We start from the raw sequence: 17,652 nt of genomic DNA, 5'->3' as shown, positions 1-17,652 counted from the left end.
GGGTTATCTGGAGGAAGAGTCGAGCAAGACAGAGGAGAGTCAACAGACTGGACATATGCAATGAACGAGCCTGCTAGCCTGCCTAGTACAGGCGAAGAGAACACCTGCATGGCGAAGCTGGAAATGCGTTGAGCTGAAACCCCTGGTTGGCTTTGAAACAGATCCTTTTAAAACACTTCTTGCCAAGTGGTCTGCTGTCCATGTGACTGCTGTCTCACATAGTTACTAAGAACTAGGTTAAGGGCATTGAAGCAAATTCCTTTCTTAAGATAATGTTTCTCTAGCAAGTTCAAACACCAGAAAAGTATAGATAAGTCAGAAAACCAGGGTGATAGTTTAGCCTTTTCACAATTTATATAAAATACAAATCTAAGAGACTTGCCCTAGTATCCCTTTAATCCCAAATCCATAGGAAATCTGATACCTGCCCAGAAAAACTTTTTACCAAAAATTGGTATCTTGTTTTCAATGAAAAACTCTTAATTTCGTAATTTTCATATCACTTTTTTCTTTTTTATTTAAAATATTATAACCAATTAACATACTAAGATAACATTGTTTACATTCCAGTGGTGCATGTTTAATGACTAGGGCATGAATGATTAAAAACCACAATTATTATCTCAGCATTCCCTACAAAGTGCCCCATTTTGTTTTGTCTAGAGGAGGGGAGAGGAGAGGGAATGGAACACAGGGAAGGGAGAGGAATGAAGAAGGAATGGCATCACACAGGGAGAAAAGCAAATGTCAATTATCATACTTAGGTTTCAGGTTTCAAAACCTGTTGAACAGGATAAACTATGAGAAAATAGATGTCACAGTCCAGGTAGACAGCTAGTTCAGTTTTAACTTCATCATTCGGCTAAAAGATTAAGAGCTTCTCAAAAATATACCAAATATCGGGCCTACAAAAGTAATTTATTTCTTCGTAAAATTTACTAAGATTTATTCCTTTTGTAAAATGTAAAGAATGGACTGATATCACGAGCAGGTTTCTACTTACAAAAACAGACAGTAATAATGTCCAACGAGCACATCTAACACAATTTTCGAAGATACATAGTGAAAGATTTTACAGGTGAGTCTCTCTTACTGATGCAAGGTATATATTTTACATACTTATTGGTATAGTGTTGACATTGGCTATAAAGTACTTAACACACATAATTCACACTCAGTGAAGATCTAACAGTAAGGGCAACTGCTTACTTGGGAAAGCATAGAAAATTAGTGTGAGGTAGTTCAATAAAAACCTAGTTTAATTCGTAAGTTACTGTGAGAATAGAACATTGTGCAAAAGTAATCCACAGGTAATATTTCTCAGAAGTTTCAGTAACGAAGAGAATCTAAATCAGAAATGGCCAGGAAGTGTTACTCTTACTAGACTCTCCTTAAGAGCACTTAACTAAGAGCAAATTAGTTTGAAACTAATTAGGACCTTTTTTCCTTACCAGTTTTTAATCATACCCCAAACTATACATTTCTGCTTCAATGCCCTTTACCCCTCCATCTTTCATGCTACTCAGGAAAAATTAGTTTCCTCTCATTCAGGAAAAACCTAAGAGAGATCAGTAGAAACACAATGTATACCGAAATGTACAGGATCCAGAGGCAACACTTAAGAGGGCTGCTAATGAGAGAACAATGGTGTCTGCTTTCCTACTGGCGAGTCTCCTGGGGTCACGGGGCATCATGCATTCACTCTACAGCTAATGTGTGACTAGTGAACAACACTCACAAACAAACTACAACAGGATTTTTGAAAACAGACTATGTTTTTACCTCAAAATGTTGTACAGGCTTATGTCTAGGCAACAACTAGTTACATCTTCATAGCGTGGCACATACTGGCCGGTGGTGTGCACCAAGTCTTATCTGTAACTCAAAGGGCTTCACTCGCCTGCTGCTGATCGCACTATCAGATATCCACATCCTCTTCACCTTCACCTTTTTAGACAGCACAGTAGGATCAGCGTGGAAAAAAATAACAAAAGGGCTTGTGGGAAAGTCTGCCATTTTACATGCAGTCAAGCGTCTTGCTATTGTTAAGGGGGTTGTGTGACAGCCTTCTCACTTAAGAGGCTGGTGTTTCTCTTAGGAAGTCTGGTGTGAATACACTGTGCTTTCACCAACATAGGGCGTGCATACCAGGAACAATCAGCGGCTGAGGCTGTATAACAAAATGAGAACTGTTCAGCAAATAGTATGAAAGCGTTGAGATGCTCTGTTTATGTCTATTATAATTAAGCAATCCCAACAATACAATCATTTAACAAATGGTCAGTTTATATTAGAGGGTAACAGAATAGTAACCAGGAAGAAATACACAGAAAGAATTACTTTCCTAACCTATAACGCTGAATAATAAATCTTGGTCTAAATAATTTTCTGACAGTAAGACCATGGGTATATTAAGTATATAAAGTTGAAAATCCAAAGTTATAAGACAAGCAAGGTGGTTTTACATAAGTACTGCTTGACAGAAATCTTATTTCCATTTCTTTAAAAAGTGTTTAAGATGTTTTAAAGGTTCAAAAACTTCTAAAAATAAAAAGAACTAGCCCATCTTTAGTTTATTTAACACAGTTAGAGGGAAAGTTGTATTGAGATACTGCATTTTAAAAACCCAGAGCACACAACACTTAGACTGTTTTCAGGACGTATCTTAAGTGTACATGACTATTAAGAGTTTTGTTTTCTCTGAATCAACTGAAACATGCTGGCTGGCAAGTGGAGCTGGCATTTACAACAAATGATACTGTTGAAACACCTGGTTTTCCTTGCTGAACCAACACCTGTACCAAGAGATGGCTTATCAGCAAGGAGACAGGAGACGAAGGGAGTCTTCTGGGAGCATGGCAGCTGTTAAAGTGCAGTAGTGAAATAATCTACTCTACAGAAATAAAGCTGCTTAACTGTCAAGCTAATCAAAACTTAACACAGTCGTGCTCAAATTCTCCTGAAACTGCAAATCCAATCCTATTTCTACAATTCAAGAGGTGTTATAGTCTCAAAACTTTATTTTGCCTAATAAAATTAATGCACCCTGTCATACGAGTAGAAAAGGAATTAATAAAAAGACTGCTACTTCAAAAGAGGCTGGAAATCATGGCTTAAACAATCAAAAACAATCTTACTATTTCAAAGCATATAAAATGGCTGTTGATGTATTTTGATCCTAAATATTGCACATTAACAATGACCTAAAATACCTTATTCAAAAGGAATTTTTCACTGAATACATGAACACCATGCCAAGTGGACTTTCATATGCCACACGCTGAATCGCACCAGTTCCTACTCCCGCTGGTCATTAATTAATTCCATTGGACTTTCTGCCTAGAACTTTTTGCTTATTTAAGTATGCATTTCCCAGTTCATTACAAGAAATCCCTCTTGTTCCAAAAATAAGAAAAAGTGCCTGGGGCATTACAGACAACATATTTCAGAGATGAGACTTCAATGACATTTTACTTAAGAAAAATTCTGTTATAGAGAAATAATTTTGCAGATATAAAATGTAAACAATTAACATACAACTGTCAGGAGCAGCACCATTCTTACACTATTCAACATCCACATGGTGTGTTTTATTGAAAATCAGGTATTAAAAAAAATGAAAGACTCAGACTAAATGACTACCACTCATGCCTGCTCTGCTCAATATGAAGAAAAGTCCTTAGAAAATGGTGCCTACATATGGCTGTGCGCTACTATTCTCAGATGAACGGTGTATTGCTCACTTTATACATCACCTACAGAAGTCTAAGTAGGCTTTGGGACCTCCCAACAGCTCGTATAAATATGATTATGCCACAGGTAGAATCAAATGGCCAGAAACACCCTGAGAACTGGTGCTCGACTGACTGACACTCTAACAGGAAACTGAATAGGTCTAAGGGCCCGAGGCTGTAGGAAAGAGAAAGACCAGACTCCAGGTCATTGCTAGGACCTACAGCCTGAGTAGATCAACTCAGTGTATACAAAAACAGGCTCATAGCTAGTAAAGGTGAACCATCTGTTTATTTGCATTGAAATGTATTATTCATGAAGTATCCTCTTGACTTTAGTGATCATAAGCTTTGAGCATGCCACAGATGTGCAGAAAACACCATATTCTCTTACTGTACTGTTGGTGGGTGGGATATGGGGATAGGAAGGTGGTGGTAGATGCCCAACACTTTCAAAGACATGCTCTGAGTTATTCTGCCATTTAGATGATGGGGCTTTTGCCAAAACTCACATAGGATTACCTATCAATTGTATGTAACTAAATTAGAATTGGCAAGTAGCAAATATTGGAGGTTTTTTTCTTTTTTAAAACACGTTCATCATTTACAGTAGTTATTCCTGAATATAACTGGCTACAGGTTATTTTCCCTCACTCCTCTGGGGTTATTTCATTGATAAGCACATAACCCTAAAGGATATAGCATCATGAACAAAACATTTGAAATAAAATCTAATAAAAAAAACTATAAAATCTTAAATAATTCAGGATATAGGCAAGTCACCACATAATAGTTGCTTTGATAAACAAAATCTTACAAATTCAGTAAAAAAAAAAAAAATCAGCAGCATAAGATAAAGCAAATATGCAAAAGTTTTAAACCATGATAAAATAATTAGGTTTACATTATACAGTTAATTACAGCAAAAATACACAGTTCTGTTGCTGTTTTAAAACACAACTTAAGTTTTAAATTACATCACTTGAAATTAAAAAAAATAAACTACTTTACTACAAAATGAATTCAACATTTTTGAAAAATCACTCAAAAATAAGACCACTGAATTGTTTTCAAAGTAGTTCTATCAATGACTAAACAACTGCCCATCCCTCCCACCCCCCAAGGCCCAAGTAGTCATCTACAGCAGCCCAGAGGCCCAGCTGATGCTTCTAGACTGCTGTCTGTATCCGAGGCCAAAGTCGGATCTGTTGACATTGAGGACACATCATTGACAGACGACGATGACGATGGATGCTGAGAGCCATTGATCACTGCTGCACCTGTGCTATGAGAAACAAAACAGCAAATCAGTTGCAGACAGAGTCGCAGATCGAGCTACTGGTACTGTACTGACTACTTCCAGTGGTCAATAATTGTTCTTTCGGTTTAAAAGGCTCATTAAAAATAATGAGTGACACGCAACACAGCACCAACTTACAAACACGTCACCGCAAGCTACGTGGTAAGAATGTGGAAAACGTCTGGAAACCTGGAGCCCCTGCCCTTTCTACTAATTTTTCAATTTCAGACAAGAACTGTCAATGCCAAGCAATATTTAGAAACAGTCCTATAGCAAGATTCATGAACTGGCTTCAGATTGTGTGTGAATAATACTGATAATACATGCAAAACTGTCTGTATTGCCTTTTGTTGTAAAGAGGATCTCAAGGGATGTATGACTCAAACAGTTAAAAAACTACAGCCCTAATAAATGTAAACTGGTGCAGCGACTATGGAAAAGAGTAGGAAGGTTCCTCAAAAATTAAAAAGAGAACTGCCACTCAGTTCAGTTCAGTGGCTCAGTCCTGTCAGACTCTTTGTGACCCCATGGACTGCAGCATGCTAGGCTTCCCTGTCCATCACCAACTCCCAGAGTTTACTCAAACTCATGTCCATTGAGTTGGTGATGCCATCCAACCATCTCATCCTCTGTCATCCCCTTCTCCTCCCACCTACAATCTTTCTCAGCATCAGGGTCTTTTCCAATCAGTCAGTTCTTCACTTGAGGTGGCCAAAGTATTTGAAGTTTCAGCTTCAGCATCAGTTCTTCCAGTGAATATTCAGGACTGATTTCCTTTAAGATGGACTGGTTGAATCTCCTTGCAGTCCATGGGACTCTCAAGAGTCTTCTCCAACACCACAGTTCAAAAGCATCAATTCTTTGCCACTCAGTTGAACTATAAAGTTCAACTCTCACATCCATACATGACTACTGGAAAAACCATAGCTTTGACTAGACGGACCTTTATTGGCAAAGTAATGTCTCTGCCTTTTAATTAGCTGTCTAGGTTGGCCATAACTTTTCTTCCAAGGAGTAAGCGTCTTTTAATTTCATGGCTACAGTCACCATGTGCAGTGATTTTGGAGCCCAGGAAAAAAAGTCCGTCATTGTTTCCCCATCTATTCGTCATGAAGTGATGGGCCCGGATGCCATGATCTTCGTTTTCTGAATGTTGAGTTTTAAGCCACTTTTTCATTCTCCTCTTTCACTTTCATCAAGGGGATCTTTAGTTCTTTACTTTCTGCTTAAGGGTGGTGTCATCTGCATATCTGAGATTATTGATATTTCTCCCAGCAATCCTGATTCCAGCTTTGCTTCATCTAGCCCAGCATTTCTCATGATGTAATGTACTCTGCATATAAGTTAAATAAGCAGGGTGACAATATACAGCCTTGATGTACTCCTTTTCCTATTTGCAACAAGTCTGCTGTTCCACATCCAGTTCTAACTGTTGTTTCCTGACCTGTATACAGATTTCTCAGGAGGCAGGTCAGGTGGTCTGGTATTCCCATCTCTTTCAGAATTCCCGGTTTGTTGTGGTCCACACAGTCAAAGGCTTTGGGATAGTCAATAAAGCAGAAGTAGATGTTTTTCTGGAACTCTCTTGCTTTTTCAATGATCCAACGGATATTGGCCATTTGATCTCTGGTTCCTCTGCCTTTTTAAAATCCAATGGTTCACATACTGTGGAAGTCTGGCTTGGAGAATTTTGAGCATTACTTTGCTAGCGTGTGAGATGAGTGCAATTGTGTGGTAGTTGGAGCATTCTTTGGCATTGCCTTTCTTTGGGATTGGAATGAAAACTGACCTTTTCCAGTCCTGTGGCTACTGATAACTTTTCCAAATTTGCTGGCACATTGAGTGCAGCACTTTCACAGCATCATCTTACAGGATTTGAAATAGCTCAACTGGAATTCCATCACCTCCACTAGCTTTGTTCATAGTGATGCTTCCTAAGGCCCACTTGACTTCACATTCCAGGATGTCTGGCTCTAGGTGAGTGATCACACCATCGTGATTATCTGGGTCGTGAAGATCTTTTTTGTGCAGTTCTTCTGTGTATTCTTGCCACCTCTTCTTAGTATCTTCTGCTTCTGTTAGGTCCATACCATTTCTGTCCTTTATTGTGCCCATCTTTGCATGAAAAGTTTTGAGGTTCTTCAAAAAACTAAAAAGAAAACTGCCATATGATCCATCAACCCCACTCCTAGGCATATATCCAGACAAAACTATAATCTGAAAAGATACATGCACACCAGCCCTCACCGCAGCACTATTCACAACAGCCAAGACACAGAAGCAGCCTGTATGTACAATATAACAGATCACTGGATAAAGAAGATGTGGTACACACACACACACACACACACACACACACACACACACAAACACACACCTTGGAATACTACTCAGCCATAAAAAAGAACAAAACAAAGCGATCTGCAGCAATATGGATGGCCTAGAAATTATCATTCTAAGTCAGAAAAACAACTACCATATGATATCACTTATATGTGGACTCGAAAATACGACAAATGAATTTATCTATGAAACAGAAAAAGACTCACATAGAGAACAGGCTGGTGGCTGGCCAAACAGGAGGGGTGAGGGCGGCTGGACTGGGAGTGTGAGATGAGCAAGAGCAAATCTGTGCTACTGTGCATATGGATAACTGAAGCACTTTGCTGTACTCCAGAAACACAGCACTGTAAATCAATTATACTTCAATACAATAAATTTTTTTAAATAAAACTACTGCCCTAATAAATAATGCTTCATGACATCTTCCCACTGTAAAGTACAAACCATCCTTCTGATATATCCTGTTTTAAAGCAAAAGCCAGGACAAAGATTAAAATCATTTTAATTCAAAGGATCCTTGGTCCAACTGCCCCATTTGGTTACATGACTTGCCAGAGCCACACAAGTGCTCTAGATAGGTAAACTCGGGTCTTGTTATTTCAGTTCTAACAAGTACTTGATAAATGTACATATGGGCTTAATAAAGAGATAAGAGTAGGGGAGACTCTTTTCCTTTACCAAAAGTATAGCCAAACAAGCATTTCCTAGATTTTAAAAAGTAATAGGAATACTTAACCTACAGAGAAATTCTCACAGAGCAACTGGGTCAAGAAGAAGAAACGACATTATGGGGCGGGGAATATGACTCATTCAATAGATAACAGCTTTTGAACTACTAAATAAGAATCACTAAATAAGAATCATTCCAAATTTGAGTATATTAAATAATGCATGTTATACAGAAGTTCTTAAGAACAGATTTATGGAATAAAAAGCAACAGTTTTCAAACTGAGTAATAAAAATTTTTAGGGGTGAGTTTCAGGGACCCAACAATGTTACAACTTAGCGAGTTGAAAACCACTGCTCCAGAACCCAGTACCTCAGTGTTTGAAATTATCCCTCCTTTCTGTCCAATGACAAGAAATAAAACATTTAAATATGAAGGGGCCTCTGACAGCTTGTCTTCAAGTCCAACAATGAATTAACTAGGGGACTTGGAATAGGCAAATCTTTAGGGCGCTGGCAGGGACTGGGAGACAGAGAAGAATGAAACCTCAAGGGATGGAGCAGGGGATGGAAGGTGCACTGGCAAAGGAGGTGGGCGGGATGCCTCAGGGCTGACAGGAGAGAGGAGAAGGAGGGGTGTGACAACCTAGGATTCTAGACCCAAGAGCCTACTAGGCGCCCAGTCACAGTGAAATGATGACACTAAACTCTTAGAAGTTCAATTCTGAGTATCATTTAGTCTTTCATCTACAGAGTAAAATCACTTCAGAAAAAAAAAGTTCAGTTCGTACAGCACGACAGGATGCACCTTTTCTGACTAGAGCATACAATCCTACCCATGGCTTCAAAGACCTGTACTGAAACATTCAAATCATAAGAGTGTTTTATCACATATTCTTTCTCATGCCTCTATTTTTAATCCAAATTTTATTTTATCCAAATTTCTTAATCTAATAAAAATTAAAATTTAAATGCATCATAAATTACAGTTAACTTTTTAATCTGAAAATCAAATACCTAAGGCAAAACAACTTGTTTACTTCTGACCTTTCAAGCAATATAGTAAATTCTCAGTAAAGTCTCTGAATGGCAACAATATGGAAAAATCTTTAATTTATCTGTATCTGAAAGTCTTAAATTTCTGGATCTGATATCTTTTATTTCAGGTATCTATCATTTCCCTCTCCGTTACTCTCTACATACTCAAAGGCATGCAAACTCATTTTAATATTACCTAAACCAAAATAAAGACAAGAGGAAATCCAGGGGGCTAAATTATATATTTACTTTTTAAAATCAAGACAAAATGGTATTATGAATTCCTGATATTTTGAGTAATTAAATATTGTTTCTTGTTTTTGCATATAATCAAGAACTGAATATTTTTACAGCATTAATTTACTAACACTCTTCTTTGCAAGCTGTAACTCAGAATCCAGAAAATGTCTAGAAACTTGTAGTCCTGTCCTTTCACTGACTTACTTTGTCACTAAAATTAAAGGTTGTCTAGGATTCAAATTTTTCACTTATAAATTAAGAACAAATACAACTGCTGTATCTATCTCATGAGATGATTAAGTTTACTCAAACATTTGACATGATGTGCCACTGACTAGGATATTATGCTAAAGTATAAAAGTCTCCTAAATAATGGATTTTTCAAATTCGATTTGAGCCTCCATCATGAACAATTCACTTACATGACTACTGCATATCAATTACAAAGCCAATTAATTAACTCAGTTATTATGTGAAGTCACTCAATCGTGTCCAACTCTTTGTGACTCCATGGACTGTAGCCTACTAGGCTCCTCAGTCTGTGGAATTTTCCAGGCAAGAGTACTGGAGTGGGTTGCCATTTCCTTCTCCAGGGGATCTTCCCAACCCAGAGATTGAACCCAGGTCTCCCGCATTGCAGGCAGACGCTTTACTGTCTGAGCCACCAGGGAAGCCACCAAAAAAACTCAGTTATTAAAGCATTTATAATAGACCCTTCATTACAACTAATTGTAGGTATAAGCTGTTGAAACCAATTTATATTTTCAAGAGAATCTATATTATAATTTGGAAGACTGCATTTCTGATCAAGGATTTAAAAAACAAAGAATTAAAATATAAGCAAAAATGTCATAGAAAGCTACAAAAAGTATTTAAATGTATGTTTACAGTACAAAAAACTGGGCACCTGAAACTGCAGTTATAAATATTTCTTCAAAATCTTCCCACCCTCTCCCTCTCCCACAGAGTCCATAAGACTGTTCTATACATCAGTGTCTCTTTTGCTGTCTCGTACACAGGGTTATTGTTACCATCTTTCTAATTTCCATATATATGCATTAGTATACTGTATTGGTGTTTTTCTTTCTGGCTTACTTCACTCTGTGAGAGAGGGAGAGGGTGGGAAGATTAGGGAGAATGGCATTGAAACATGTAAAATATCATGTATGAAATGAGTTGCCAGTCCAGGTTCAAAGCACGATACTGGATGCTTGGGGCTGGTGCACTGGGACGACCCAGAGGGATGGAATGGGGAGGGAGGAGGGAGGAGGGTTCAGGATGGGGAACACATGTATGCCTGTGGCGGATTCGTTTTGATGTTTGGCAAAACTAATACAGTTATGTACAGTTTAAAAGTAAAATAAAATAAAAAAAAAATAAATATTACTTCATAAACAAGATGCTAGATATGATATCCCATTTTTTTCTTAGAATTATTGTATATGAGTTTTAGAAGGATGATTAAAATGACACAGTTTTACTCTAATTCAAGACCTATCAGTTCAAACAGTATTCTTCAAGACTCAGCTCACATTTAATCTCTCCCTAATCTTTGTAGCCAGAAGTCTCTGCTGCCAGCCACAGACCAAATTGGATACTGGAAAAACCATGCCTTCTTGAAGTTACTGATAAACATGGCTTCAAGTATTCACTTTTCTACACAAAAGATTTGTAGTCTTATATCATTTAACTTTTCTAAACGATTTCCTCATCTGTAAAATGTGCATACAAATCCCTTCCTTGGGGTTTTCCAGGGCTGAATGAAATGAAGTACAAAAACCACCTATGTCTATCCTGTGGTATGTACTTACTATGTACATGTTGTCATCTGACTCTTCCCTTAAAGTCTTCATGCTTTTACAAGCACTAAAAGTTAACATGAGCTTATGATAAAAGAAAATGTTTAACTCATACAAAGCCAACATTCTTAAGAGATAGAATACCTTCTGACAGCAGTTTTAACACAACAATGCCAACAATAAAAAAGGTTTTAAATTTCAGTTCTTAAAATAAATAAATAAATAAATAAATAAATAAATTTCAGGTCTTCAATGGGATGTCAGTATCATAGAAAAAGATGCGCATTTTATGAAGTCAGTTACTGCTATATTAGTACAATGTACTGATAGAACGGTGTGCCAGTGCTTTCCAATTTAACCACAGAAACTGTACTCCTTATATTTACTAAACCTGGATACTAATGGTAGTAAATACAGAAAGAACTGAAAGTTTCAGGCCACTGAAGATTACAACACAAGAAGTAAACTGCAATCATAACTAAGCTTATATTGTAACCAACCTAAAGGAGAGGGCTGCCCCCGTATAACTCCATTCTTGGTTCTTTCCTCCAAGTCCATAACTTCTTTGTATATCAATTCTGAAAAAGAGGTAAATAAAAACTTTTCAAAGTCTGGGAGACAATCTCCCAAGATATGTGTATGTTAAGTAAAAAATATTCACACACATTAAGTACTTCGAATGGTGTCCTTGCAATGGTAGAAGGTTGAAAAGTGTCAACCAAAGGTTCAAAGGTGTTAATAACAATTTATCGATCCTCAACCATGAATTATATGGAAAGAAAAAAAGTCTCTGTTGTAATATTCCAAAAGTCAGATTAAGATAGATCTGAGGTTAGACGTTTTATCTTCTATACTCCACCAGGACTTTATACTATATCATTCTGTACTACAAATACTCATTTAATTCTCTCAATGAGGGCTTGAATCAAATTTGTCTTACTAACTTCTATTTCCCAATAGAGCATAGAGCCTGGCATAGAGCATGGTACACTGTAGGTACTTACCCAGATACCTGTTAAAAGATATAAATGCAAGAGTATATGGAACCTTCTTTAATCAGAAGAGAATACAAATACATTTTCATTAAAGGAAAAGAATCAGGTAGCTATCCTTCAACATCTTCTGAGTTGAAGCATGGCCTATTATTACTATACAGATTTCTTCACGAGCATCTCGTTCCTTAGCTAGGTTTCTGGACGGTGGGTATACGGCTGGCAGGGCCACTCCAACCAAAGAGAAACAGCAGACGCTGTATCTGCCCCCTGCCCTGTGTTCTTCGACACAATCTGATGTCAAGTGTGATGTGCCTTATGAGTCTGCCTGTCAACTTAAGACCTTTCTAGAGTATGCTAATATTGCCATTATTCTTCTCAGGTCATAAAGTTCTTTGAGGACTGCATAAAAGCAATGAATGCTCTTCTGAGAAAAATGTATACACAAAAAACGTTGCACAGAATTTCAAGGAGTCTGTAATTCATTAAATTAAACATTTGATAAATGATTTCTGATCACAGGGTATGGCAATATTCATGTTGATAATAAGGTAAAATAAGTGGATATGTTGGGATGAACAAGAGCTGGAGACACCGAAGTCTGCTTGTGATGGTAACCTACTTGAGCTAGGAAGAAGAAAAATAGGAAGTCTTTTGATAGAGGCAAGAATGGGAGATGTCTTTAAGAAACAAAAAGGAATGATAAGCATTCCAGATAGGAGGATTAAAAAGAGAGAGAGATAAAACAATATCTCTTTGTAAAAAGCAACCTAGATAGCATATTAAAAAGCAGAGACATAGTCCATAAGACTGTTCTATACATCAGTGTCTCTTTTGCTGTCTCGTACACAGGGTTATTGTTACCATCTTTCTAATTTCCATATATATGCGTTAGTATACTGTATTGGTGTTTTTCTTTCTGGCTTACTTCACTCTGTGAGAGAGGGAGAGGGTGGGAAGATTAGGGAGAATGGCATTGAAACATGTAAAATATCATGTATGAAATGAGTTGCCAGTCCAGGTTCAAAGCACGATACTGGATGCTTGGGGCTGGTGCACTGGGACGACCCAGAGGGAGGAGGGTTCAGGATGGGGAGCACATGTATACCTGTGGCGGATTCATTTTGATATTTGGCAAAACTAATACAGTTATGTAACTCTTCAGAGAGTAATTAGAAACAGCTGAAAATATCCTTTGGCCCAGCAAATCTCCTTTTAAGATTTTTCTCACAGGCATACTCTCAGATGTGCACAAGAATACTACAGAGCTGACTGTAACAACAGACTAGACCCAGCTTAAACGCTCTTCACATGGTTGTCAGAACAACCCTGGGACACAGCCGCACAGCAGATCACTAACCAGCTATTAAAGCAGATGAGCCAGGTATATGGAGCAAGAGGGAATAATCTCTAAAATACACGATAATATCAACAAAGCAACTGTGAGTTGTATACAACTGTATGTGATTAAAACAGGGTGGGAGAGGGGAGACAGCACACACAGGTTTGCATATCTGCAGAGTATGCAAGAACAGTAAAGTTCCTCAAAGTACAAACGTGCCTCTGCCTGGGGTGCGGAACATGAGGCATTAAGTTAGTGAAGGAAGGAGGTTTCGTTTCTACTTCTGCAGAATATTTTAAATCATATTATCAAATATCAGCTATGAATAACAGAAAATATCTTTCATCTCCCTAAAATGATGAATAAACAGCATAGAAAGCCAGAGCGCTCTCAGCTCCATCTTAAGGAATCTGGTGAATGTTACCTTTCCACTCTTCTATTGTGTGTTCCCTTTCATCTAACTGCTTGTCAGGTATCTTTGGTGGTGGCTGAAAAACAAGGTAACAAAAATTGAGTCAGTTTATTCAAAGTATATAAATTCCTTACAATTACTTGAAATATTAATCATGCAGAAGCCTTGGAAAAACACACCATTATACCAAGACTGATAAATGATCAATGCTGATTTTGTGTAGACAGACTAATTTGGGAAAACTCCACGACAGGAAAAAAGATGCTTAACAGTCTTTTTTTTCTTGTTTTTGCAGCTATTATATTTTATTTACATCACAGAATTGTGCTATGCTTTGGGCACAGTAATTTGTTTACAACAAAGTTAAGATGTTTTCTCAAAGTGCTCGACATAATAGCTCAACTTACAAGGTAATAAGGCAAAAAGGCAAGAAACAATGGGAGGGAAGTTTATTTTGTGTAGGAGGTACTTGGATATGTTCATTCTCTAAAGGAATTTTTCATGCAAAAACAGAAAACACCATCATCATTTATTTATATTTTTATTTAAAATTAAAAAATATATTCCAAACCTAACTTCAACTCTAAGAGTACAATATATTCTTCAAACATTCAGAAAAGAACTTACAGCTTCTGCTTCAGAAGGGTCATACCAGACATTGATATACGGGTGCTGGAGAGCTTCGTCTACAGAAATCCTTTTAGATGCGTCGATTACCAGCATTCTGGATAACAAATCCCTTGCCTGACTGGCTGCAAAAGTAATGAGATGTTTATGTACACGTATCTCATAAGGTTTTAAAATTATCAATCAATTTCAGAAACCTGAAATTATCATTTACTAAAAAATGCTTTAAAAAGAATAGATTTACTATAAAATTAGATCATACATATGATTAAAAATATAACTAAAAGTAACTAAAACCTCACAGTGTTCCATTACTCAGAAATAATGCTGAGTTACGTCCCATAACAATATAAATACACCCCCATAAACCTCCTCCACAAACAGCCACCTAACCACAATGGAATTAAAGATAATATTTTAAAAAGTACCTTTAAGTTTGTTGTGTTCCGAGTCAGCTGGGAAAAGTACATCAGGGAAGAGTTTCTCAAAGCTATATCCAGCATATTTAGGTCTGTTTTCAACATAAGTCCTTACTGTTGGTTGTAGTTTCTTCATGAATTCAGGACATGGTGTTCCAAGCTGTTCAATAACTTTATTCCACTGATCAATATCTAGTATCAAGTAGCTAAGAAAAATACTGTGCATCTAATGTTCAACATATTAGTCATATCCATATTAAAATAACATGAAAATAGCAATTTAAAATTCTAAGAAAGAATGTGGCAGTTATAAATCTTATAGCCACCTTGCAAAAGGCAATGACTGTAGGTGGACAAAAAGAATCAATAACAAGCTTTGTTAACCTTATTTATTATGTGTATGTGTGTGTCTACTAATACTGATTTTATCATAAAAATGGAAGCTTAAACTCACAAATTCTAAATACAAATAATGAGTGGCTCAAAGAAAAATGGTAATTACTACCCATATAGACTCTAAATATAAATGACACAATTTTGAACATAGAATTTGCCTTTGCCTTTTCTTCTAGCTTATCAGAAAATGTGACTGCATTTTTGAGAAGATAAGAAATATTTATCATCTGTCCTGCTTTTCCAAGTTTTCTAAACTAACAGAAAATAACCAGTAGCAATAAAAATGACGGCATTTCTTTTTGCCATTTGTTTAGCTTATGTTAACTAAAATTAAGTTTAAAGCTCTGAAATCTGAGAAAATGACTTACTATTTTGGTTAAGGAATAAGGCTAGAATTCCCTGGTTTCTTTCCTTCTAGTCTTTAGTCTTTATACTTCAAGTGCTCCCCATGGATTAAGACCTAAAACTTTCCTACTGTAACCCAGTGAATACGGTTTCTCCCATTCATCTTCTTCAAACTAAGTGTCACTAGCTGAGAAACACATAACAGACCACTGTTACTATAAATATCAGAAGCAGTCAGATGAACAAAAATCATGAACCCAAACCTACTCATCACCATATTCAACTATTACTGCTGAAAGTCTCAGATGGAAAGATCAGTATGTTATGTTGAGAAACGAGACAACAACGGAAAGACACAGAACACACAGAACATTAACAAAAAAGAAGGTGGCGGGGGGGAGCAAAACAAAAGGATGACCAGAAACAACAATTTCAAAATTCATAGTATGTCCTAAGTACTTTTAGACTTACTCAAGTGTATAATTATTAGAAAAATTTAATGCAAGCCATGATTTCTGATTTAGGTTAAATAAATCAACTCAAAGCCAACAAGTAATTGTGGATAATTAACTTGAGTAGTTTTCAGAATTAAGAAATGAGACAACCAGTGAGGGAAAGGAAAGTCTATGTGAAATAGCAGGTGGTATTTTGAAAGAGGAATTTAACAATACGTCATTAGGGAGAGACAAAATACATTGTGCCTGATCAAGCTCAAGTGCTGTCATACATTTTGACCTTTAGAAACTACACTTTAGGCCAAAGATAAGGATACGATCTGTACCTGGGAACAAAACACCACCTTTGATCATTTCTCCCATGATGCACCCAACTGACCAAATGTCAACTGAAAACAAAATGCAATGACATTAACATAAAGATTTTGGTTAAAATAAAAAAATATATAAACATTAAAAAAAATCACGCACACCATGTATACTTCAAAATTAAAGAAAGCAGTATAAAATAAAAATGAGTGACAGTGAATGTGCTCTAACTACCAGCAGAGACTGTATGTCCTACTGCCAAATGCAGCCTACAAACATCACAGAAATTTTTGAACTATAACAGCCACAAACTTTACGTCCGTTTAAAAAACCCACATGTATGAATGTGCACTACATTCATCTTCACTAGAGAACATAAGGAAGTTCATCACCTAGCTCATCAAACTGCTGCAGCAGCACAAGGATACAGTCCCTTCCTGGAAAGAGGATTTTGTGGCAAACCATTTCTCCCATAATGCACCCCACAGACCATAAATCCACTACATGTTTGCAGCACAGAAGAAGGAAAAGCAAAGCAAAAGGTCGTTAAAATCAAAGAAGCATAATATGACTGCATTATATAAAAATTGCAAACCATCACAGAAAGAAAAAAGTGACTTTAATTTTAGCTAATGGAATAATTTAAAACATAAAATATTTTTCAAAAGGCTTTGATTCACAAAAGCAAATGTGAAGTGTAGCCTTTTAGCTACATATCTAATTTAAAGGGAGAGCTATGCACAGAAATCACATGATTTTAAAACCTGTAGTTTGCCCCTGAAAATTTACTTATAAAATATGAAAAGGAACCAACACAAATTTATAAATAAGGCTGAAAATGTACAGGAGGTACCAAAATTTAAAAAATAAAATCTTGATACTAATTGGAGAGTCAACTGTGCATTATACTCTCTCTTTAAGTAAAATAACAGAAAAAAGCATGAGCAGAAATAGTCTAGCATATTAAAATATTTAACAGAAATAATGTTTCTATGAATAATTACAGTTAAAAAGTTAACCTAAAGGTCTTCAGAAATTTTCAAGCTGGAGTTCATAAATTTGTTCTGAGAAGTGCTATGTTTACTCTGAATAGAAATCATTTGTTTTCTTGGCAACACCATGTTGCATTTACTCTACTACCCCAAAGGGAACAAGTACATAGAGAATGAACAAATAATCAAGAAAACACAGCCAAGAAAGTATATTTCATGTTTTCCACCTAAAGTGTTTTAAGCTT

The 17,652-nt window shown here is 36.6% G+C and overlaps 1 protein-coding gene across 7 annotated transcripts in view; it reads right to left on the bottom strand.

The window, feature by feature from the left end:
- Positions 1-491: 491 nt before the first annotated feature.
- Positions 492-17,652, bottom strand: part of MAPK8 (mitogen-activated protein kinase 8) — a 99,794-nt gene continuing 82,633 nt past the window's right edge. For 5 of the 7 annotated variants that reach the window (XM_025284902.3, XM_044942405.2, XM_025284907.3 and 2 more), the window contains 6 exons: positions 16,424-16,495; positions 14,920-15,102; positions 14,492-14,616; positions 13,877-13,940; positions 11,619-11,696; positions 492-5,011 (listed from right to left, as the gene is read on the bottom strand). In XM_025284902.3, coding sequence (XP_025140687.1) covers positions 4,866-5,011; positions 11,619-11,696; positions 13,877-13,940; positions 14,492-14,616; positions 14,920-15,102; positions 16,424-16,495 — 668 coding nt within the window. In that variant the 3' untranslated portion in view covers positions 492-4,865. Of the gene's footprint in view, positions 5,017-11,618; positions 11,697-13,876; positions 13,941-14,491; positions 14,617-14,919; positions 15,103-16,423; positions 16,496-16,843; positions 16,916-17,652 lie in introns of all 7 variants that reach the window. The other 2 variants (XM_025284904.3, XM_025284906.3) reach the window with 2 other exon arrangements.

Source organism: Bubalus bubalis, chromosome 4, assembly GCF_019923935.1.
Source record: "Bubalus bubalis isolate 160015118507 breed Murrah chromosome 4, NDDB_SH_1, whole genome shotgun sequence".
Taxonomy (NCBI): domain Eukaryota; kingdom Metazoa; phylum Chordata; class Mammalia; order Artiodactyla; family Bovidae; genus Bubalus; species Bubalus bubalis.
This window is presented reverse-complemented; position numbering and strand designations above follow the sequence as displayed.